The 25,024-nt window shown below is 43.8% G+C and overlaps 1 protein-coding gene across 3 annotated transcripts in view; it reads left to right on the forward strand.

Annotated features, from left to right (window-relative positions):
• smyd2a (SET and MYND domain containing 2a) overlaps positions 1–25,024 on the forward strand; it is a 61,474-nt gene that overhangs the window by 3,409 nt on the left and 33,041 nt on the right. For all 3 annotated transcript variants that reach the window (XM_068045029.1, XM_068045030.1, XM_068045031.1), the window contains exons 2-5: positions 7,302–7,365; positions 12,892–13,002; positions 18,096–18,156; positions 20,497–20,621. In XM_068045029.1, the coding sequence (XP_067901130.1) occupies positions 7,302–7,365; positions 12,892–13,002; positions 18,096–18,156; positions 20,497–20,621 (361 nt within the window). The remainder of the gene's footprint in view (positions 1–7,301; positions 7,366–12,891; positions 13,003–18,095; positions 18,157–20,496; positions 20,622–25,024) is intronic.

Below are 25,024 nucleotides of genomic sequence, written 5' to 3' on the forward strand. Positions count from 1 at the left end.
ACCCAGCCCTGTCGACCCTGCAAAGTCCTCCTTACTAACATCTGGGGGTTTGTGTCAAAATTGAGAGAGCTGTCCCACAGACTAGTCAAGCAGCAGCCTGACATAGTCATACTCACTGAATAATACCTTCCAGACAATGTCCCAGACGCAACGATCACCAGTCCTGGGTATGTCCTGTCCCATCAGCAGGACAGACCCAGCAGAGGTGGCGGCATAGTGGTATACAGTCGGGAGGGAGTTGCCCTGGAAGTCCTCAACATTGACTTCAGACCCCGTGAAGTCTCATGGCATCAGGTCAAACATGGGCAAGGAAACCTCCTGCTGATTACAACCTACTGCACCCACCAGGCCCCTCCCCTTCAGCTGATGAATCAGTACTCCTCCATGTTGAACATCACTTGGAGGAAGCACCAAGGGTGGCAAGGGAGCAGAATGTACTCTGAATGGGAGACTTCAATGTCCACTGCTCAGTAACACCACTACTGACCGAGCTGGCTGAGTTCTAAAGGACATAGCTGCTAGACTCGGTCTGCGGAAGGTGGTGAGGGAACCAACAAGAGGGAAAAACATACTTGACCCGATCCTCACCAATCGGTCTGCCACAGATACATCTGTCCATGACAGTATTGGTAGGAGTGACCATCGCACAGTCCTCGTTGAGACGACGTCCCATCTTCGCATTGAGGATACCCTCCATCGTGTTGTGTGGCACTACCACCGTGCTAAATGGGATAGATTTCAAACAGATCTAGCAATGCAAACTGGGCATCCATGAGGCACTGTGGACCATCAGCAGCAGCAGAATTGTACTCAACCACAATCTGTAACCTCATGGCCTGACATATCCCCCACTCTACCATTACCAGGAATCCGGGGGATCAACCCTGGTTCAATAAAGAGTGCAGGAGGGCATGCTCGGAGCAGCATCAGGCATACCTCAAAATGTGGTGTCAACCTGGTAAAACTACAACCCAGGACTACTTGCGTGCCAAACAGCGTAAGCGGCATGCGACAGACAGAGCTAAGCGATCCCATAACCAACGGATCAGATCTAAGCTCTGCAGTCCTGCCAAATCCAGTCATGAATAGCGGTGGACAATTAAACAACTAACAGGAGGAGGTGGCTCCACAAATATCCCCATCCTCAATGATGGGGGAGCCCAGCACATCAGTGCAAAAGGCAAGGCTAAAGTATTTGCAACAATCTTCGGCCAGAAGTGCCGAGTGGATGATCCATCTTGGCCTCCTCCTGAAGTCCCCAGCATCACAGATGCCAGACTTCAGCCAATTCGATTCACTCCACGTGATATTGAGAAATGACTGAAGGCACTGGATACTGCAAAGGCTATGGGCCCTGACAACATTCTGGCAATAGTACTGAAGACCTGTGCTCCAGAACTGGCCGTACCCTTGGCCAAGCTATTCCAGTACAGCTACAACACTGGCATCTATCCAGCAATGTGGAAAATTGCCCAGGTATGTCCTGTACACAAAAAGCAAGACAAATCCAACCCGGCTAATTACCGCCTCATCAGTAAAGTGATGAAAGGTGTCAATGATAGTGCTATCAAGCGGCACTTGCTTAGCAATAATCTGCTCACTGACTCATAGATTGGGTTCTGCCAGGACCACTCAATTCCAGACCTCATTACAGCCTTGGTTCAAACATGGACAAAAGAGCTGAACTCAAGAGGTGAGGTGAGAGTGACTGCCCTTGACATCAAGGCAGCATTTGACTGAGTATGGTATCCAGGAGCTCTAGCAAAACTGGAATCAATGGGAATCGGGGGTGGGGGTGGGGGGAGACTCTCTGCTGGTTGGGATGGTACCTAGCGCAAAGGGAGATAGTTGTGATTGTTGGAGGTCAATCATCTCAGCTCCAGGACATCACTGCAGGAGTTCCTCAGGGTAGTGTCCTAGACCCAACCATCTTCAGCTGCTTCATCAATGACCTTCATTCAGTCATAAGGTCAGAAGTGGGGATGTTCGCTGATGATTGCACAATGTTCAGCACCATTCATGACTCCTCAGATACTGAGGCAGTCCGTGTAGAAATGCAGAAAGACCTGGACAATATCCAGGCTTGGGCTGATAAGTGGCAAGTAATATTCACGCCACACAAGTGCCAGGCAATGACCATCTCCAACAAGAGAGAATCTAACCATCTCTCCTTGACATTTAACAGCATTACCATCACTGAATCCCCCACTGTCAATATCCTGGGGGTTACCATTGACCAGAAACTGAATTGGAGTAGCCATATAAATACTGTGGCTACAAGAGCAGATCAGAGGCTGGGAATTCTGCGGCAAGTAACTCACCTCCTGTCTCCCCAAAGCCTGTCCACCATCTACAAGGCACAAGTCAGTAGTGTAATGCAATACTCTCCACTTGCCTGGTTGGGTGCAGCTCCAACCACACTCAAGAAGCTCGACAAGCAACCCGCTTGATTGGTGCCTCATCCACAAACATTCACTCCCTCCACCACTGATGCACTGCAGCAATGCGCCAAGGCTACTCGGGCAGCACCTTACAAACCCACGACCTGTACCACCTAGAAGGACCAGGGCAGCAGATGCGTGAGAACGCCATCACCTGCAAGTTCCCCTCCAAGTCACACACCATCCTGACTTGGAACTATATCGCCGTTTCTTCACTGTCGCTGGATCAAAATCCTGGAACTCCCATCTGAACAGCACTGTGGTTGTACCTACCCCAGATGGACTGCAGCAGTTCAAGAAGGCAGCTCACCACCACCATCTCAAGGGCAATTAGGGATGGACAATAAATGTTGGTCCGGTCAGCGATGCCCACATCCCATGAAATGAATTTTTAAAAATCCATGCTGTCACTACCCTTTAGTCCCATGGGCATCAATTTTGCTAGCAAGTCTATTATGTGATACTTCATCAAATCCCTTTTGAAAGTCCACATACATAAAATCAACTGCACCATCTTCATCAACCCTCTTTTACTACATCAAAGAACTCAGCCAAGTTAATCAAACATGATTTGCCTTGGACAGATCCGTGCAGGTTAGCATTTATTGACCAAATTGCAATTAATTTTTACCAACTTTTCCAAGTTGCAATTAATTTTGTCTGTAGTATTGTCTCTAAAAGGGCTTGTAGTTGCCAAGTGTATCCCCCTCCCTATTTTTGAATAGGAGTATACCATTTGCAATTGTCTGGCACTGTTCCCATATCTAAGGAGGATTACGTTTTGGCCAGAGCCCCCCTCTCCACCTTAACTTCCTTCGGCAACCTAGGATGCAGCCCATCCGGGCGAGATGACTTTTCTACTTTGAATGCTGCCAACTTTTTAAATATCTCCACTTTATCCATTTTTATCCTATCCAATTTCTCCACTACCTCCTCCTTTTGCTGTGACATTGGCAACATCCTTTTTAGTAAAGACAGAAGCAGAATACTCATTTAGTACCTCAGCCATGCCCTCTGCTACCAGAAGAAAATGTTTTATGTACTTAATTGGTCCCACCCTTCCCTGATAAACATATAAATAGTAAAAATCAAGTCAAAGACTTTTGAGTTCCTTTTTTATGTCGCCCATTAATCTACCCTCATGCACTCTTTTCCCCTCCAACCCCTTTTATTTCTTTGTTCAGTTCTCCTCTATGTGAACATCAGCATAGCTCAGTTGGTAGCATTCTTGCCTCTGAGTCACAAGGTTGTAGATTCAAGTCCCACTCCAGGACTTGAGCACAAAAATCAAAGCTGACAATCCAGTGCAGTTCTGAAGGACTGCTACACTGTTGGAGGTGCTGTCTTTTGGATAAGACGTTAGACGGAGGCCCAATCTGCCTGTTCGGGTAGATGTAAAAGATCCCATGTCGCTATTTTGAAGAAGAGCAGGGGAGTTATCCCCGATGTCCTGGCCAATATTTATCCCTCAATCAACATCACAAAAAATGATTATCTGGTCATTATCACATTGCTATTTGTGGGAGTTTGCTGTGTGTAAATTGGCTGCTGTGTTTCCTACATTACAACAGTGACTACATTTCAAATGTACTTCATTGGCTGTAAAGCACTTTGAGACGTCCGGGGGTTGTGAAAAGCGCTATATAAATGCAAATTTTTCTTTTCTTTCTCCTTTTATTCTTTTCTTTCTCCTTTTTTATTCCTTTTCTTTCTCCTTTTTTATTCCTTTTCTTTCTCCTTTTTTATTCCTTTTCTTTCTCCTTTTTTATTCCTTTTCTTTCTCCTTTTTTATTCCTTTTCTTTCTCCTTTTTTATTCCTTTTCTTTCTCCTTTTTTATTCCTTTTCTTTCTCCTTTTTTATTCCTTTTCTTTCTCCTTTTTTATTCCTTTTCTTTCTCCTTTTTTATTCCTTTTCTTTCTCCTTTTTTATTCCTTTTCTTTCTCCTTTTTTATTCCTTTTCTTTCTCCTTTTTTATTCCTTTTCTTTCTCCTTTTTTATTCCTTTTCTTTCTCCTTTTTTATTCCTTTTCTTTCTCCTTTTTTATTCCTTTTCTTTCTCCTTTTTTATTCCTTTTCTTTCTCCTTTTTTATTCCTTTTCTTTCTCCTTTTTTATTCCTTTTCTTTCTCCTTTTTTATTCCTTTTCTTTCTCCTTTTTTATTCCTATTCTTTCTCCTTTTTTATTCCTTTATTCTTTCTCCTTTTTTATTCCTTTATTCTTTCTCCTTTTTTATTCCTTTATTCTTTCTCCTTTTTTATTCCTTTATTCTTTCTCCTTTTTTATTCCTTTATTCTTTCTCCTTTTTTATTCCTTTATTCTTTCTCCTTTTTTATTCCTTTATTCTTTCTCCTTTTTTATTCCTTTATTCTTTCTCCTTTTTTATTCCTTTATTCTTTCTCCTTTTTTATTCCTTTATTCTTTCTCCTTTTTTATTCCTTTATTCTTTCTCCTTTTTTATTCCTTTATTCTTTCTCCTTTTTTATTCCTTTATTCTTTCTCCTTTTTATTTAGTTTGGTTTTCTACTGAATAATGCACCTGACATTTATCGGAAGCCTCTTTTTCACATCATTTCGTGATGAGCTCTATCCTTAGTCATCCAGGGAGCTCTAGCTTTAGATGCTTTTCCTTTTCCCTTCAAGAGAATGTGCCAAGTCTGTACCTGAAGCTATCTCTTCCCATTGTGCATTTACTATTTCATCTGCCAATCTTTGATTTCAATCCACCTTCAACTCACTGAAATTAGCCCTCCTCCAGTTAAGTATTTTCACTTTTTGTTGTCCTTTTTGTATTTAAACCTAACCTGGGGAGTGATGTGTTGTTGTCTTAGTTGCTTATGGTCAGGTGTGGTGATAGATGCAGCAGTGCACCTGCAGTGTTCTCGAAATTGGGTCACGCTGCAGGGAGTGTAATGTACAACTGCAGTGCTGATTCTTATTGTGGAAGCAGAGCAAATAAACTTGTTTGTTTTCTAAATTATTCCCTTCCCTGTTTTTCTTTTAAATTTGTTTTCGCTGGAAAACATCCAGATTTGAGCATAAATACGACCATCATCTTGACAGAAAAAGCCCTTTTAGCAATCCACTGCATGAAGACTTTGCTACTGTAGAGTTGAGAGAAAGAATGCAAAGTTGCTGGAGAATTGTAAGGCAGGAGGAGATTAGAGATAGGGAGGGGTGAGGCCATGAATAGATTTAATACAATGATAAGTATTTTAAAATCATAAGGTTGGTGGATCAGGAGTCAGTGAGTGCAGGATAGGCTGTGAGTTCCGGATGAGCTCCGGTCTGTAGTGGGTGGAAGATGGGAGGCTGGCTAGGAGTCCGGAGGTAACAAACGAATGGGCTGAGGCAGAGGAGAGACTGGTGATATTATGGAGGTGGAAGTAGGCACTCTTTGTGATGGAGAGGATATGGGCTCTGAAGGTCAGATTGAGGTCAAATAGACCACACAGTTTGTTAATAGTCTGGTTCAGCTTGAGACTGTGGGCAGGACAGAGGAGAGAAATGGTGGCGAGGTAATGCAGTTTGTTATGGGGGCTGAAAACTTGTCTTCCCAATTGGAGGAAATTTTGTCTGATCCAGGAATGGATGTTGGATATATATTTTATATCTGAAGTTGTTCTATCTGTACTGGTGCATTGAAGGAATTCCTCCAGGAGTGCAGAATTGTAAATCTTGCAGCTTGCAAAAGCTGTGATGATTTAGATGTGTTCCAGGATGGTGCAGAGCTTTCACATTATCAGCTGCAATGGAACAGGAGTAGGCCATTTAGCCCCTGGAGCCTCTTCTGCCACATAGCTGATCTGTGACCTAACTCTTTATATCTGCCTTTGCCCCATATCCCTTTAATACCATTTGGATGACAAAAATCTAGCAATTTTAGATTTAAAATTTGCACTTGACGTAACATCAATAGCAATTTGCAGAAGAAAGTTCGAGATTTCTTCTACCCTTTGTGTGTAAAAGTGTTTCCTTGTGGTTTTGCATTCGCTCAAATCTGTGATTCAGTTGCTATTCTATAGAATTCTATTATAATTCTCTCCCCTTTTATATGGCGCCTTGCACCCTGAACGCCCCCCCCCCCCCACCCCAACAAAGATCTTTATAGACAATTAGGTACTTTTGAAGTGTAGTCACTGTTGTGTAAGTCCCACAAGCAGCAATGTGATGAGCTAATAGCTGTTTTACTGATGTCGCTGGAAGGATATATATGGGAATGATGCCATGGGATCTTTTATGCCTATCTGACAGGGCGTTGGTCCCTCAGTACCGGAGCATTACTCTAGACTTTATGCTCAAGTTTCCAGAGTGGGACTTGAACATACAACCTACTGACTGTGACAGTCATGCTACCACCAAGTCACAGCTGACATCATTTGTTTTAAAGTAAGAAAAGATGCCGAAAGCAAAGCACTGCATTATTTGCGAACCACTGAGTTTGAAATTCAGACTTGTGAGTCACTACTGCACTTGGGGAGAAACTCTTCAAGTTATTTTTGGATTTCTGCCATTTCCAAATTTCCAGATGGCCAAACCTCCCTATTTGGGAATGCCCCATTTAAATTGGGTCAGATTTGCTCTTTATGTATGAGTCGAGAAGTTGTATAAAATCTGTCGCCCTCAGCTACTTTTTCTGGTATATGATCAGGCAAATGCGCTGTTCAGAAACTGACATTTTCACTTTCCAGAACATTCTATGAAAAATCATGGTACCCATGCAGCAAACCAAAGTACTGCTGGTAAGTTAGGAAATTGCAGTGCGCCAATTCAGGACCCTTACTACTAAACTGCGCCAGCAAAGTCTGTGGCCCAAATGTTGGCTTTGGCTGCCCAATTGACATGTTTTCTTTTCTCTTGCAGTAAAGAGGGTTTGGCAAAGTGTGGACGTTGTAAATTAGCATTCTACTGCAATGTTACCTGTCAGGTAAGATTCAAGTCTATGAACTGTAGTATTCGTCGCAACAAATGTCATTTTTACAATGCAGAAAGTGTGGCAGTGACATATCAACAATAACTTGGCTCGCCACATTGTTTTGTATCCATCGTCATAAAACTTGGGTATGCAAGAGGTGCACCTCTGAGTTCACTGGTAAATGTAGGAGCTAGTGTGGCACTACACTACATAGATTAGGAGTGTCTCAAGGTTGAGTTCGCTAACCACAGTGAAGATCACAGTGATATATTGCCGTTGGTTTCCAGGCAAGGGAGAAAAAAAAATTGTGTATTCTACTCCTGATTGCTAAGCACAACCTCTGTTAGAAAATGGGGATTTGGAGTGAGCGCAACATTGGGCTTGGCTGATGTCTTCTGTGGTAGGATAACGCGAAAGGAATTTTTATTCATGAAGGATACCAAGCTTTCTTAGAGCAGATTTTGGAAGAAAATTGAGAGATTTTCTTGGATTTATATTTAATTGCTAAACCAGTGTCATTTTTCCTGTCCAAAATATCTTTGTGCTTGCACTTTGTGTTGCTCCAAAGTCCCGTGTATTGCTCAAAATGCCCAAATCGATGGCTGTGTTATCTTTAGTTTAGTTTAGAGTTACAGCACTGAAACAGGCCCTTCGGCCCACCAAGTCTGTGCCGACCATCAACCACCCATTTTATACTAATCCTACACTAATCCCATATTCCTGTCACATCCCCACCTGTCCCTATATTTCCCTACCACCTACCTATACTAGGGGCAATTTATAATGGCCAATTTACCTACCAACCATGTAGAATGCCTTTTTATTTTGTGTTTTTAAAAAAATTTTATAATGTCTGTCTAATTGACTGCGAGGCTGCTGTGGAGTCGAGTCTTACATTGGCCTAGTTGAGGGTTCTGATTTGCTCTGTACTTCTGTTCTGTTTTTCCTTCTTCCTCCGCCCCACCCCCCAAATCAACCTGTCATAGATGCCGCTGTCCATGACAGTATTAGTAGGAATGATCACCTCACAGTCCTCATGGAGACAAAGTCCCATTTTCAAACTGTGGACACCCTCGATTTTTGTGTGGCACTACCACCATGCTAAATACTATGGATTCAGAACAGATCTAGTAGCTCAAAACTGGGCATCCATGAGGCGCTTTGGGCCATCAGCAGCAGCAGAAATGCCTTCAACCACTATCTGTAACCTCGTGGCCTGGCATATCCCTCAGTCTCCATTACCATCAAGCTAGGCGACCAGCCCTACTTCAATGAGGAGTGTAGGAGAGCATATCAAGAGCAGCACAAAGGGGGCCTGGGGAATATAGGCCCCCTCAGCAAAATAAAAGGGGCCTATTGTATAAAGACCACCTTGTAAAATTTAAAAATCTGGGTTAGAAAAAAAAAACGGGGTTAGATAAAGAGTAAAAAAAACAGGAGTATCTGAAAATGAGGTGCCAACCTTGTGAAGCTGCAACACAAGACTACATGCATGCAAAACTGGAAGCAGCATGCTATAGACAGAATGAAATGATCCCACAGCCAATGATCAGATCAAAGCTCTGCAGTCCTGTCACATCCAGCCGTGAACGGTGGTGGATAGTTAAATTGCAAACAGGAGGAGGAAGGGCTGCACTCCCATTCTCAATGATGGCAGGGCCTAACATCTGAATACAAGAGGCAAGGCTGAGGCATTTACAATCACCTTCAGCCAAAAATGCTGAGTGGATCATCCATCTCGAACTCCCCCTAAGATCCCCAATATCACAGATGCCAGCATTCAGCCAATTCGATTCATTCCATGTGATAACAAGAAAGGGCTGAAGGCACTAAATACAGCAAAGGCTATAGGCCCTGCAACATCCTGGTTGCAGTGCTGAAGACCTGTGCTCCAGAGCGAGCTGCGCCACTGGACAAAATGTTCCAGTACATCTACTAAACTGACATCTGTGCAGCAATGTGTAAAATTGGCCAGGTATATCCTGCTCTCAAAAAGCAGGACAAATCCAATTCAGCCAGTTGTCACCCATCAGCCTACACTCAATTGTCAGAAAAATGATGGAAGGTGTCATTGGCAGTGCTATCAAGCAGCACTTATTCAGCAATAATCTGCTCACCGATGTTCAGTTTGAATTCCACCAGGACCACTTGGCTTCAGACCTCGTTACGGCCTTGGTCCAAACATAGACACAATGAGTTCCAGAGGTGAGCTGAGAGTGACTGCCCTTGACATTATAAAATTGAAGTCAATGGGAATCGGGGAAAGCTCTCCACTGGATAGAGTCATACCTAGCACAAAGGAAGATGCTTATGATTGTTGGAGGCCATTAATCGCAGCGTTGGGAAATTGCTGCAGAGGTTCCTCAGGGTAGTGTCCTCAGCCCAACCATTTTACCTGCCTCAATGACTTTCCCTCAATCATAAGGTCAGGTGTGGAGATGTTTGTTGAGGATTACACAGTATTCAGTTCCATTCGCAACTCCTCAAAATGAAACCGCATGCAGCAAGACCGGGACAGCATTCAGGCTTGGGCTAATACGTGACGAGTAACATTCGTGCCACACAAGTGCAAGGCAATGACCATTTCTAAGGGGAGAGTCTGACCACTGTGCCTTGGCATTCCTTGGCATTACTATTTCCAAATTCCTCCACCATCAACATCCTGGGGGTTACCATTGACCAGAAACTTTACTGGGCCAGCCACATAAATGCAGTGGTTACAAGAGCGGGTCAGAGGCTCAGTGTTCTGCTGCGAGTGACTCACCACCTAACTCCCCAAAGCATTTCCACTGTGTAAGGCATAAATCAAGAATGTGACGGAATACTCTCTGCTTACCTGGATGAGTGCAGCTCCAACAACATTCAGAACCTTGACACCTTCCAGGAAAAGGCAACTCACTTGATTGACACCCCATCAACTGCCTTAAAATTTCACACGCTCCACTACTGTGTACCGGGGCTTCAGTGTGTACCATCTACAAGATGCACTGCAGCAACTCATCAAGGCTTCTTTGACAGCTACTCCCAAACTGGCTACTTCTACCGCCTAGAAGGACAAGGGCATCAGGTGAATGGGGACGCCATTATCTGTTGCAAGTCTCACACCACCCTAACTTGAAACTATATCATGGTTCTTCATCCTTGTTGGGTCAAAGTCCTGGGATTCCCTACCTGACAGCACTGCGAAAGTATCTTCACCACACAGACTGCAGCAGTTCAAGAAGGCAGCTCACCACAATCTTAAGGGCAATTAATGCTGGCCTTACCAGCACCACCCACATTCTATGACTCAATTAAAAAAAAAAATATGGATGTGGGCTCTCCTGACAAGGCCACATTCATTACCCATCTTGAGAAGGTGCTGGTACGCCTTCTTGTTGACCCTCTGAAGTTCTTGTGTTAGGTAAGAATTTCAGGATTTTGATCCAGTGATGTTGGAGGAATGCTATGTCAGGATAATGTGTGACTGCGAGATGATGGTGTTTCCCTGAAGTCACTGTTTTTGTCTTTCTTGGTGTGGTGGTGGTCACGGAGTTGGGAGGTGCTATGGTGCATCCTTTAGATTGTACATACTGAGCCCATATTGAGCTGTCAGTGGATGTTGAGTGCAGTGTCAGGGCACGGATCAAGTGGACTGCCTTGTCCTGGATTGTGTTGTGCATCTTGCGTGTTGTGACTGCAATCATCCCGATGAGTATTCCATTGCATTCTTAACTTGAGTCTTGTAGATGCTTTGAGGGGTTGGGGTTGAACCATTTGTTGCAGAGCACCCTTCCCTGCTCTTGTAGCTACTTGATTATGGCCGGTCTAGTTAACTTTCCGGTGAAAATCGAGGCATAAATGTAGATAATCCTCTCCTCCTGTGGATTATGGTGCGCTTTAATATAGAATTTACTCTCTTTAATTTAGAAACACATTGTCTTGACTACTCGAGTAAAAGCTGCTCCTTTATTTGCACATGAGCAAAACAGATTGATTCCTACATCTGCACCACTGGATGGAATATAATGCTGACACTTGATGTCAATCTTGCATGAATTACGATCACTTGGATAAAGTATCCTGACGAGGATTGCATATGTCAGGGGAGGTCAAAGGAGAATTTTTGACCAAAGAGAATGGAGACCAGTTTTATTATAGCGCTGTCAGAGCCCAACATGCCATTGGGGTAACTGTATGATGAAGGATTGTTAATCAGGTAGCTTTATACATTTGGCTACTGTTTCTGTTGGTTTCTGATAAGTGTCTGTAGAATGTGGAACATTTTCCATTTCACTAATGAAGTTCACCTTTTAAGGCTCTTTAAAGGCACTTTTATAGAACTCTGAATTAGAAAGCTGACTTAATTAAATCTTTGACTGAATCTCAATTAATACCCAAATAGTCTTTAATAAGAAAATGTGAGTGCACAAGATGTCAAAGAACTGCTGTTGTCTTCACCTGAAACAGGAGGTTTGGTGCATTTGAGCAATGGGGAGGAGGTAGCTGAGGAGATGAGCCTGTCTGAAGTGCAGCATTGTACATGGGTCAAGAGTCAGTATTTTTGGATCACGCAGCTCTTGCAACACTGGCATCTTGGGGTAATGTTTCTAAACACTGGCAACTTGAGTGAGCTGGGCTACACCTAGACACTAATGTATTAATTTAACTCCACACCAGTTACAGATTCTGATCACTTTCAATATATACTTTCATTAGTAACTTAGAATGGAATATGTGTAGGATCTACAGAAGTAAGCAGGGGACCCAACGAATGAGGAAGACTTTGTAACCTATAGGTGAATTAAAGCCCAACTCACTACCTTTCTCTTTCCATCCTCCTCTGAACATTCTCCATTCTCCCTAGTTCTCAGTACCCTGAGGTTAGACAGGATTGTTGCTCCTGATCATGCAATGATTTACGTTGGAACTGACTTCGTGTGGGCACTGGGTGTGGACAGCAGTTGGTTTTGTTGTGACAGCCATGATCAAACGGCCCTATTCTCAGAGGAGAGTGATCACTTAAATCTCATGCATTGGAGGACCATTACTCCCCTGGAAACATATGAACCATATAAGTTGCTTCAAGAAGATAGATAAAGGGAGAAAATTGGAAGAGAAAACAATTGCTATACATGCAATAAAAGGAATGGGTTGTATTGCCCCGATACTGTTAGTGCTCTCTGTGGTGAATTCTGGTGTAGTTTACTACTTAGCCTCTTGCATACTTTTTAATTGACTGTTGCAAAGTTGGGATTCTCATGAATTTGAGTGGAGTAATATAATCTCCACTGACCCTTCCAGAATGTATAGATCACACTTTGGGAACAGGATTAAGAGCACAAATTCATCCTACCTGTTCGTCTCAGGATGTGACTCTGAGTTTGTCAAGTATTTCAGATTTCTGTGTACATATTGGATTGGGGACTCCTTGTAGTATTTGAGTCAATTTGCTGTGTTAGAATACTGCTTGAAATAGACCAGTGCAGTGAGTCTCTAATTCAAAGGTCTCTTAGATTTTGAATCTTAACCTTGAAATGTATCATCTTTTTCATGCAGAAAGCTGACTGGCCAATGCATAAACTGGAATGTTCTTCCATGAGCAAATTTGGACAGAACTGGAATCCCTCAGAGACAGTCAGGCTGGTGGCAAGAATCCTGGTCAAACAGGTGAGATGAATGAACCCAACAAACCATATTATTGACGTCGTCAGTTGGGAAGACGGCAACAGCTGTGGTGTAATAATACTTGGCGATCTGACTGGACTGTTTTACCATCTGTGCTGAGTTAGCCACTCTTGGCATGGAATGGTTGTGGCATGTGGTTAGAAATTGGCTGGGATTCCAGCTCGTGACTACGACTCAGTGAGTTGTGCTGGAAGTGCAGGTATCGCTATCTAGTGAAGACAGGATTGTATATGATTCCCCTGCCTTTCCCCCACTCTCGTGATAATATAGTCTGCTGAGATTAGTTGCCCAGATTGTGCGCAGTTCTGGTCTCCATGTTATAAAAAGGATACAGAGACATTGTCAGAGGTACAAAAAGATTTTACAAGGATAATACCAGAAATGAGAGGTTATACTAATCAAGAATGATTGAATAGGCTGGGGCTCTTTTCTCTAGAAAAGAGAAGGCTGAGGGTTGACCTGATTTTAGATTTTAAGATTATGATAGGGTAGAGAATGGGCTCGATTTTGCGGTCAGTGGCATTTGCCGCTGACCTTGAAGGAAGTTGGCCACAAAGATCAAGTGATCTCCATGGCTTGGATTTTCCCTTTCCCGACAACAGTTTAAATCTGTTGCCAATTCAAGCGGATCTCCCAGTGTCCAGCAGCAACAATGTCAGCAAGCAACTAATCACATTGAAGTATTCTCAGACAGCAAACCAGGGAGTTTAAAAACACTGATTATCCTCCACTTTTAATTTAAATTTTGATATCGCAAAAATAAACTATTATGACTGGCTTAAGATAAAAACTAAAATATCATAGCAAATTTTAAAACAAAAATTAAAATATGTGGATTTTATTTCTCATGGAGCAATTTGACATTCCATAAATATAAAATTAGCTTTCCAGGATCAATGAGCATGTTTAGCATAATTGTGAGCTGAGAAACGCAGTTACATCTCATTCAACAAGGTGTAACCTTTTTGAGGGTTTTTACTGCGACGCTAACAACTTTAGAGTGGAGGTTTTTGTCATTTCACTGCTTAGGGATTGTACTCTTTGACTTCAACAGTGCACCCTCTGGGGGCTGGGGAGCATGGAATCACTGACAGCAACTTCTGCATTGCTGCGTTATGTTTGTGCACCTACGGACTCTGAAAGTTGCTATCGGTTTCAGTGGATGGCGAAGGTTGATAGTCTTACCATCATTACTACAGCAAAATCTGGGCAATTGGAGATTATGGGCTGGATTTTGGAAGCCCGCCGGAGGCAGAAACAGAGGTGGGCAGGCCTAGAATTTCTTTGCATCGGCTGGTGTGCCGATTTGCTGGCCTCTTCCCATTTTGGACCATTTGTAAGGAGGCAGGTCGGGCGGGGTGACAGCTACCCATCCGCAAGCCATGGGTAGCTTGTTAACAATTAAAAGGCGTATTAAGGGCCAATGATCAGAGGTTGACTGGGATTTTCCAGTCCTACTCCTACAGCCGCCATTCCTACATGGGCACAACTGCAACCACAGGCTGCCCTGTGAATGGGATCCCCCTCCACAATGGTGGTCCGGCAGCTCAGGACGTTTTTTTTTAAAGTTTGTTAAAAAGCGTGGAGAGGCACTCTCTCTCGCCCTTGCCTGCATTGGCAAGCTGCAGCTGCTTCAGTGCTGGAGGACCTTCTATTGGTGCCTATTAGTGCCTTCTGGCCATTAATTGCCTTTCATTCAAAAGTTGTGGGGTGTGTGTCACACCAATGCTGTATGGGGTTGGGACCTGCAAATTATCCTGGTGTCAGGGTCCCAAACACAAAATGAAAATCCAGCTCTATGTTTCCACTTGTGGTGAAGACCAAAACTAGCGGCCATAAATATGAAATAGTTACCAGCAAATTCAATACGGAATTCAGTAGTTAGAACGTGGATGGAGCAGTTGAACCGAAAAGTATAGATGCATTTAAGGAGATGCCATATATTCCTTTTGTCCTGTGTGTTGTGCTGATGGGTGGGAGGAGGCTTGCATGGGGTATAAACAGTAACATGGACCAGCTGGGCCGAATGGCCAGTTCTGTGCAGCGCATTCTATGTTGATCGGGATGGACCGTTGGGTGAGATGCTGGAAGGCTGTAGCTGTCACTTATCAAACTGTCTCAGTTTGAGTTGCTTTCTTTGTGAGACAAAGGCCAGCATCTTACGATAGGTGGATGGGAGCCGGCCACCGACTGAAAAGTTGGTGATGAACCCACTTCCACCTTGCCCAGAGATCTGACCCGTATTTTACAGGTCCCTGGGCTTTAATTGTTCCGAGGCGGGGCTTCCACCTGCTTGAGGTAGGAAGGCCCGCCTAATAGAGCTGCCGGCCAATCAGCAGGCTGACAGCTCCTAGACCCAGCAGCGCCACCGGGAGCGGTGGCCGCTGCTGGGACTAAAGCCCAGCTAGAAGTGAAGATGCCGGGGAGCCAGGAAGGCAGGTCAGTTTTGGTTGCCTCGCCAGGGGTAATCGGTCAGGTCCCGGTGAGGCGAGTGGTCGGTTGGGGGGACTGGGGGCGTGTTGGGTATTTGGGGTAGCAGGCGTGGCCCTCCATCCAGCACAGGGTGCCCGATCATGAGGGCTGCCCCTGGGACGTTCGAGAGCCCCCTGCTTTTGTCAAGTAGCTTCTCTCTGGTCTTAGACGCCCGCTTGCCACGTGTAAAATCCGCATGGAGGCAGGCGAAGGCCCTTAAGTGGCCGCTGTTCCATTTTACACCACCCCTCTTTCCCCCTCACCCCCCTCCCTCCCCCCCCCCCCCCCCCACCCCACCCCTGGTCACCATCCCACTCTTTGGGGTGATGTAAAATTCAGCCCAAAGGGTGAAAGGAGAAAATAAAGAGGAAAGCGTGGAAGTTAGTAAATGTAGCCCTGTTTATTGATTGTATGTTTTGAACACTTTTGGTATCATTGGTCTTGAGCTATGACTCTTTTTCAAAGAGCTGTCAGTGTTATGATCCTACTTTTTATGAGGGGGGGGTGGGGGGAGATCTGCAGTGTGTCTTTAAGTCAGCAAAGGATCAGTACTGCTTTAAGAACAAGCAAGTCTCAGGAGTTAGAGAAAGTGCATTCTGGTTGCCGTTGGATACAACCCTACAGAGTGGGAACAAGCCAGCTTCAGAAGTTACCAAGGAAAGTGCATCTTGGTTGCCCCGGATACTGCCACTCAGACTAATGTTGTGATTCAGTGTTTGAAGCTAGCTGAAAAACTGGCTTTTGAGAGACACAGACTCACAGACAGCTGGACCAGCACGAACTGAACAGAGATCTCTGTTGATTTAAGCTGAAGGAAGGAAAGTTAGACTTTGACTTTTATTATCACTCAAAATTCTAAAGCCAAATTGATTCATTGAAAAGTGTTGTTGATCGGCTGAGGTCATCGCTGGACGAAAGAGGAATTGAAGCTTCGGATGTCGGACATTTTTTCTTCCCTCATCAGACCCTGGAAGACTGCAAGTGGACTTTAATCAGAGGACTGTTTATCAGGAAGTGTAAATCTGCAAGAATACTAATTTTTCTACTTTAAATGTTTTTATCTTAATGTTGTAAGAGTTTCGTTTTTCTAATAAACAGTTAATTTGTTGATCTTTAGACACCTGGTTAGGTTCACCTCATTCGGCCGTTAATAGATGGTTCAATTTGGCTGTGGATTTCTTTAATTTGGTAAGTTTAAAGTGATATGTTAGGCGATCTGTTGAGGGATGGGACTGAATTGACAGTGCGTTGCTCCCACCACAATCCGAATGATATATTTTGACTGGGGGCTTTGTCTTGAGCAGTCGGTCGTAACAACAGGCATGGTAGACTGAATGGCCTCTTTCTGTGCTGTATGATTCTGTAAATTCTTTCCAAGTGAAATAGCCAGAAATTAAAAGCTGGGCCTCCATGGTTTGTGTATTTAAAAACAAAATATTAATTGCTCCAGTGGATTCCAGCAATTCAGACATTCCTAAAGGCTATATATCTTTGTTAACTAAAGAATACTTGCTAGTTATTCATCCAAGTGACCTTACTAATATTTATTCAGAGCGACAAAATGGTATATAGCAACACTGAATGGCATCTCGGTTTTAAGCTGCTCCTATGGGTAGCAGCGTTTTTTTAATATATAAAAATGAGTTAAGTATTGAATGTAGAGTACACGTTGCATTTTTAATAATAACTTTATGACCCAGTTTAGAAACAGCTGTGTGATTAATCCCAACTTTGCATTGTGATCAATCTGACCCCGTTTAACCTCACTATGGGGACTGGTTTCTCCTCTGGATTGTTTAATAATTGGCCTTTTGGAATATTAATTTACACTAGCCCAAATGTGGTTGTAATTGCAACGGGTATGCCGATTGAATCCCAGTTAACTCTCCTTCAGCTCCCATTTTCTACTCCTGTGTTGTGAAAATTAAACTTTCAGATTTATTAAAATGCTGGTGCTTTCATTGCTCTTTCTTGAAAGACAAAGACCTACAAATGTAAAGATTACAATGTTCAGACTAAACTGTAGGCAGCTGAGTGACAGACTGGAGGATGAGCAGCATCCATGGAACTGTACCTCAGCAAGGCAGTGTTTTTATATAAAAAGAATATTGATGCTTTTCAAATGGACAAACTTTGGATATGCTGCCATCCCATAGAGTCAATAATTTGAAGCAAAGCTCTGCCTACAGTCCGTGTTACCTGTGATCTTGTTTCTTAACTTACTGGAGATGCATACAGTACCTACAAATGTTTTAAGCTGGGAAAATTAAAAAAAATATACAGAGGGAAAGTTTTGGTGCAGTGTAGTTCCTTGAAATCTACTGAGGAAAGGAGACTATATCTGATCTTATTAGGAAACACACCAGCTTTAAGAATAAGAGGGTTCTGGAAAATTGCAAAGGACGGAGTACGCTATTTATTTAGCCCTGTCATCGAGCCATCTCCTCCAGCCTTTTATATAATGACTAAGTTATTTTGAAAATTAATATTAATGCCAGTAGTCTGGTCTTTGTTTTAAAACAACATCTGTCTGGCTTATACCATATTACATCTTTGCTGTAATAAATACACGTCTAATTTCAATTGTATTTTCTTTATTCTAGAAAATGCACCCAGAGAAAACTCCTTCAGAGGAATTACTGGCTGTTAGTGAGTTTGAGTCCCGTAAGTATTCATTGCAGTGAATGAAGCCAAAACTGGGTTACTGTATTCTGTGACCTTTAGTTCAAAATTTCCAAAAGAAAGGGACCTAACTGTCACATGCCCTTCAACATGACCCTGTTAATACTTTGAGCTCAAGGAGACTGCATAACTCAGTTGGCTGTCTGTTACTCTGTGGTTACCTTCACTGAAGCCTGGGCCTGCCCGTTAAATGTAAGAGAAAAGTTTGCTGCTCTAAAGTTTCAGACTTGAGGGTCTGGATTTTCCTCTGGATTGCCACCTGTTTTGGGTGGATTTATGGCTATCATCTTGTCTGTTGCAAAAAAAATGGATCTGAATTATTTTCACACAAAACATTAGTCCCCTTTTAAGGCCTTCTGGGGCTGCAGTGCACCTCATATATGGCAGCATGGGGGCTGCAGTAACTCCTTTTGATATTTCTTGGGGGTTCCTAGGGGATTCAGTCAGGCCATTTGCTGCTCATTTTACTCTGCTCTGCTCAAACTACTGCTTTGCATTGGGGATATGGATTTACCAAAGTGAATCTCTCATGTTAAGATGAAGCTGTTGAAGTGGTTAGATTGTAGGCTAGGTTAGACATCAGAGGCCTCTTTTCTCTATGTACTGATACCCACTCACCAGGCCACACCATGAAGATCTTGCTTGGACATTTCTGACTATCACTGCTTCAGCAGGACACACTTTCTCCTGGAGGCTATTGGGGAAATATGTCCAGTACTGGCTGAACACCTGCAATACACTTCCACAAGGAGAACTTCACTGTGCATCAGTCAAGGTCACCACTGAATCTCTGTGACTGAATCCTTCCAGGCAGCAGCAGGTGACCTTTGTCACACTGGTCAGGCAGCTGCTGCTGGCTCCTGTAGAACTGGATAGCTTTTTCTCGTTGGTTGTCTGATTCTACCAGGCAGGATATGAATTGCGCAGCTCTCCTGAATAAAGCAACAGTGACCTTCTTGACACAATGGTCAGGCGCTCATGATGTCTTCAGATCTGATCTGGGATTCACGTTGAAGCCTGATCAAGGGAGCATTGGTGTCTTCCCTGCCAGGCCAATCCTGCTCAGAGCTGGATTGAGGGCCAGAGGAGTACGTTTTAAATATTTTTTTTAAAAACTAAAGTTTCCTTGTGGGCAGGAGCTGCAGGAGTGCAATGAGACATTCAGCCTCCTTTGCTCTGCAATTCCCTCCCTAAATCCCTCTGGTTCATCACCTTCCTCTTTTCCTTTAAGTCTGACCTCTTTGACTAAGTAGTTAATCATCCCTCTCATTCCCTTCTTTGACTCGACCCCCATTTTTGGCTGATTGCACTTCTGTTGCGTGTAACCTTAGGATATTTTATATGTTAAAGGGGCTATATAAATTCAAGCTGTTGTTGAGGTTGTACATGGCAAGTGCCTTTTATCTAGTATTATTGGTTAGTGTTACCTTGCCAAGTTCATCAAGTGTGTTATCTTCTCCCATGCTTCTAAGTCTTGCAGACAACATTCAAAGTGCCTGCTACCTATTGTCAGATATAGAGCTTTGCCAACTTATGAAGAGGGAATTGTGAAGTGGCCAACAGCACAAACCTCCTCACACCTACTTCAAGTGGCAGAATGAACACTACCTTGGGCAAGCAATGGTGAATTTTCTGGGTGGTGAAGTGTCTGTAAGGCTGAAGGAATTTAAACACGAGATTGAGAATTTTAAATTAGCTTCCAGTCCCTTTACTACCAATGTAGGTCAGCAAGGACTGAAGTGCTGGGTAAACAGGGCAGCATACAGGTAGCAGAGTTTTAAATAAGCTGATGTTTATAAGTGTATGGAGGATGGGATGAATGTTAGAAGAGCAAGTATACCTTAAGGGAAAAAAGAAGGGTTGGCATAAATTTGTCTGAAAAATTGATTGAACTTTCAGAAATGTGGGGAAAAGTATAGTGAACATTACAAAAACGTTTATATTTGGTAAGAATTTCAGTGCCTACAGAGCTTTCCTGGGTCGTCATTTAAATGGAAATAGAACCAAGCTGGCAGAAATGTCATTGAACCGTTTAAATATTTTTCTAGCAGCTCCGGGGTCTTAATGGAGCTTGCACATGTCATGGGCAAAAACGTAATCAGCTTACTAAAATTGGAGGCCAGAAAGAAAGTGTGTAGGATCTGCTCACCCAGTTCAGTGCTCCTTCCATGCCAGTTGCACACTTGATCTTCTGGTGTATGGGGATGCAGAATTGACTCCAATATCATTCAATGCAATAGATATAACGGCAATAATAAGATTCCTGAGCAATCATAGTTTCTATCCAGTCTCTCTAATTGACTTTATTTCTGTTTGATTCAGACCTTGATAAATTGGATAATGAAAAAAGAGAGCTGATTGAGAGTGATATTGCTGCCCTTCATCATTTCTACTCCAAGCACTTGGACTTTCCTGACCGAGCTGCCTTGATTGAACTGTTTGCTAAGGTTTGTACCAGATTTGAAATCATCTGATCTGTTTGAAAACGTTATGGTATTTTTAAAAAAACTTTGTGCATGTAATTAGGTGGCTTCAGACAAATCAGAACCCTCAGACAAATTCTATGTATACAAATATCATGATTTTTCACATAATAAATATTATTAGATTTGTGAAGGTTCCAAAAGGACTGGGAGAATCTATAGAATAAACTGAAAACTTCCGTGTGACACAGAGCACTTTTTATTTCCCTCTGTGTATAACTACCTGTGTGGACCTATTTCTTGGGTGTCGCATGAAGGAGGGAAATGGGTGATTGCCCCTTGCACTAGTCTCCATCCCATTTGCACTTGATCTGCATTTCTAGTCATTGGCTAGTTTTAGACAGAAACATAGGGCTGGATTTTCAAAGCCAGCTGAGTGTGGGAACGAAGGTGAGCATGATTTGAAGATCGCATTCATGAGGTCAGGACTGGGACCAGCCGACTTAGGAGCACAACGCCATTTTTAAAGGGACACCGGCAGGAAGGGAATGGGTCAGGCCCACGCTTCCAAGTAAATGCCTGTTGAGTTCATTAAAGAGGCTTGTCATTATCACAATTTTTGAAGGCTGGGAACAGGGAAGATGCCATGGGGGGAAGACGACAGGGTTGTGAAACTGCGAACAATGGAGGGAGCATGAAGGCTATGGGAAGGGCTAATTTATATAAAGCAGAGGCAACAAATAAAGCTCCGTTGCTTCAGATATGCTGCAGTGTAGCTATTGCTGCAGCTGAAAGAGTTGAAATTCTAATTGGTATGTGGCAGGAAGCTGGAGAGGGACCTGAGCCCGATGGTAGCTGGGGTTGGCAGGAGAAGACCTGATGGACGTACAAAGCCCAGCAGAGGGAGTTCAGTGCTGTAGGAGCCTGCACCTATCCAGGCCGATGGTCTCGGCCATGTGTGCTCTGATCCACAATGACCTGAGGCCTCCCCATGTCTGTCCCCTACCTTCAACCGTCAAGGTCTCCATCGCCCTGAATGTCTATGCAACCAGGTCATTCCAGGGACCTAGGTGGCATTTCACAGTCGGCCGCACATCATGCAATCAGGCAGTCTCGGATGCTTCTTCCAGGAGGGCAAGGGACTACACCCACTTTGACAAAGATGGGCCTGTGCAGGCACAGAGGGCATTGGGTTCAGCCTCCATCGCTGCATTCCCCCAGGTGCAAGGCATCATCGCTTATGCCCATGTGGTCATCAAGGCACCCAGTTACTGGCCAGTGAGATCCATCAACAGGAAGGGCTTCCACTCCCTCGATGTCCAACTAGTCCGTGAGCACAACAAGAGCTTCCTCCATGTATGCGCTCGCTTTCCTGGCAACTGCCATGACTATTCCATCCTCCACCCAGTCTAGGCTGCCTTGGTCCTTCACTCCATCTCCCAAAGTGCATGGTTGGCTCCTAGGGGACAAGAGAACTTCCTTGATGAGATGGTTACTGATCCTTCTATGGGAGTCCCAGAGGTGAAAGAACCAATGCCATCTGCTCAGCAGGCCAACCATTGAGCAGGCCATTGGGTTTCTGAAGATGTGATTCCAGTGCCTGGATCGGTCAGGTTGCACCCTCCAATAACTTCCTGCAAGGGTCTCTGTCATTGTGGTGGTTTGCTGCACTCTCCATAACATGGCCCTCCCAAGAGGTGTGGACCTTGAGGACAGCAAGGCCTGGAAGGAGACAGCTCATTGGGGGAGGAGGAGGAGGAAGAGGGGCCAGAGGGGAATAATACTAAAAGAGTGGTATCCCTGCTGCACGACGAGGTGTCATCCTCCAGCCACCATCTGCGAAGAGGATCTCCCTCACGGCTGCCAGCGTTAGATCCGGATGGGCATTGATGAAGCGAGGGCCTGCCTTGCCCCTAGTGCCAGGCCTCCAGTTCCCTTGTGACAAATTGCTTCCCTCTGGTGCTGTGAGGCAGATCTCTCCCTCAGGACAACCAGCAGCCTTAGTGATGCCTGCCATGGAAGCCTACACTTGATCTGACCCACTGCCATTTTCAATCCCACTGGCTCTAAGAGGACAGGAAACTCATCTCAATACCAATTAAGGGTTTAGCCATTAGAAAATTGTAATCTGAATCAGTTTCTCACAGGAGGCAGGTTTCAGACCCAAAACCCGGTTCCTGTTCTCCCCACCCCCCCCACCCCACCTCCATAATGAAAATCTAGTCCATAGCACCTGAAACAAATGGTGAATTTAAAAGTGCAGGAATTGTATCAAAATGAACTCCCATGGCTGTTTCCTCCCCTAAAGCTGGTTGGAGGTTTGACACTAATTGCACCCATGTAACTTGGGCATTCTTAACTTCAGGGCTTTGTCTGAAATCCATAGATAATTAGAGACAGGTAGCAACTGGATTGTGATTGGCAACTCGACTTTTGAACAAGGAGACTATCATTTCAAAATTTGTTGCTGCAGTAAAACTGAAATGTGCCCATAAGCTATTAAGGAAAGCTAGGGAATTGCATCGACTACTCCTTGGTACAATGGGGTCTTATTGTGAATCCCATCATACGTAGGCTATTCATGGGAAGACCAGGAGAACCTTTGAATACCAGAGATTGTCGCATCATTGCAGGAGGAAGGCCTTTGCCTACCATTACCCCGCTAACCCCGCTGAGGAGCGGTGCCTCAGAGGCACCATTTCATCAGGAACATTGTGACAAAATTGTGTAGGATGTTGCAGGCAGACCTCCAGGGTAGGCATGATGCTGCTGATAGGTTTGGCACCAGGAGTGATGGCGGCCAACCTTTCTTGCCTCTGGCTGTTTCCGGGACCAATGGGTACATCAGCAGCATCAGACTGTAGTGCGTCACCACACAAAAAAAGGAGACTGCTTATTTTGTAGAGCAAGTAAGTACATTACCTTTCCCATTGGTGACAGGGCAAAAGCCCAGTTTTAAAAAAAAAAAATAATAAGCATCTCAAAAGTGCAGAAAGCCTTTGATCCCCACACAGCCCTGTAAACTGTTGCAAATGTTATACCTCCTGCTGCTCCCCCGATGAGCTGTCTCCTTCCAAGGCCTCACTACAAAAGAACCGCAAAGGCTTTTATTTCATAATGCATCAGCTTGTGTGACCATCAGCACCATTTACTATTGACAAATGTCAGATTCCCTGGCAATAGTCATGATGTGTTCATTTTATAGCAGTCGACTGTGCCATTGTAGAGTCATTGAGAGACACAGCACTGAAACAGGCCCTTCGGCCCATCGAGTCTGTGCCGACCAACAACCGCCCATTTATACTAATCCTGCATTAATCCCATATTCCCTACCACATCCCCACCATTCTCCTACCACCTACCTACACTAGGGGCAGCTTACAATGGCCAATTTACCGACCAACCTGCCACTCTTTGGCTGTGGGAGGAAACCGGAGCAGCTGGCGGAAACCCACGCGGTCACCGAACTTGCAAATTCCGCACAGGCAGTACCCAGAACCGAACCCGAGTCGCTGGAGCTTGTGAGGCTGCAGTGCTAACCACTGCGCCACCCCAAATAAGCTTTTATTTTCGGCAATAACCTTCTGGAAATCTAAGCACAGCACAGTTTGAAAAAAGCTGTGAAAATATTTGGCCCTGCTGATTTAAAGGAACCATTTCGAAAACTGAAAGACATATCACACCTCAAAACCAGACACAACGCAGCAATTTCCAGATGACAAACTTACATAAAGTTCTCACTTTCATTCATTTAAATGGAAGCCCCACTAAAAGTAGGGCTACAAAAAATTATTCAAAACTCCAAGCGGAAATCTTTAGTAAACGGCTTTTTTTTAATTTTTTATTTCCAGAATATACTTTATTCATAAAAATCTGTTTTAAAAAAAAAATACATTACCAAACAGTTTCAAACAGCACCAAGTCAAAAATTACAAGCAAAGGAGTTCTGTTTCCTTCAATACAATCACGAGTTGCCTCACAACCCTTCCATTTCTTTGTCGTGCCAGATACATTTTTACATTTTACAGCAGACAAAATTTTCCAGATACAGTTCGAGAGGTTTCCTCCAGCCCCTCAGTTCAGCTTGGTGGGGGGAGCCTTATACAGCGGTCTTTAAAAGGCAAAAGATTTTTTTTTTAATTTCCAAAAAATACTTTATTCATAAAAATCTGTAAAAATTACATTGCCAAACAGTTTCAAACAGCACCAAAAAATACAAACATTGCAAGGGAGATCAGTTTCCTTCTATACTATCATGAGTTTCTTCACAACCCTTCCATTTCACAATTGTCATGCCAATTACAGTTTTACATTTACAGCAATTGAAAATATTAACGATACAGTTCGAGGGGTTTCCCATGGATCCAGCCCCCCAGTTCAGCTTGTTGGGGGGACCTTACACTGTGGTATTTCCCCATTGAGCCTTT

This window comes from Heterodontus francisci, chromosome 13 (assembly GCF_036365525.1).
Source record: "Heterodontus francisci isolate sHetFra1 chromosome 13, sHetFra1.hap1, whole genome shotgun sequence".
Taxonomy (NCBI): domain Eukaryota; kingdom Metazoa; phylum Chordata; class Chondrichthyes; order Heterodontiformes; family Heterodontidae; genus Heterodontus; species Heterodontus francisci.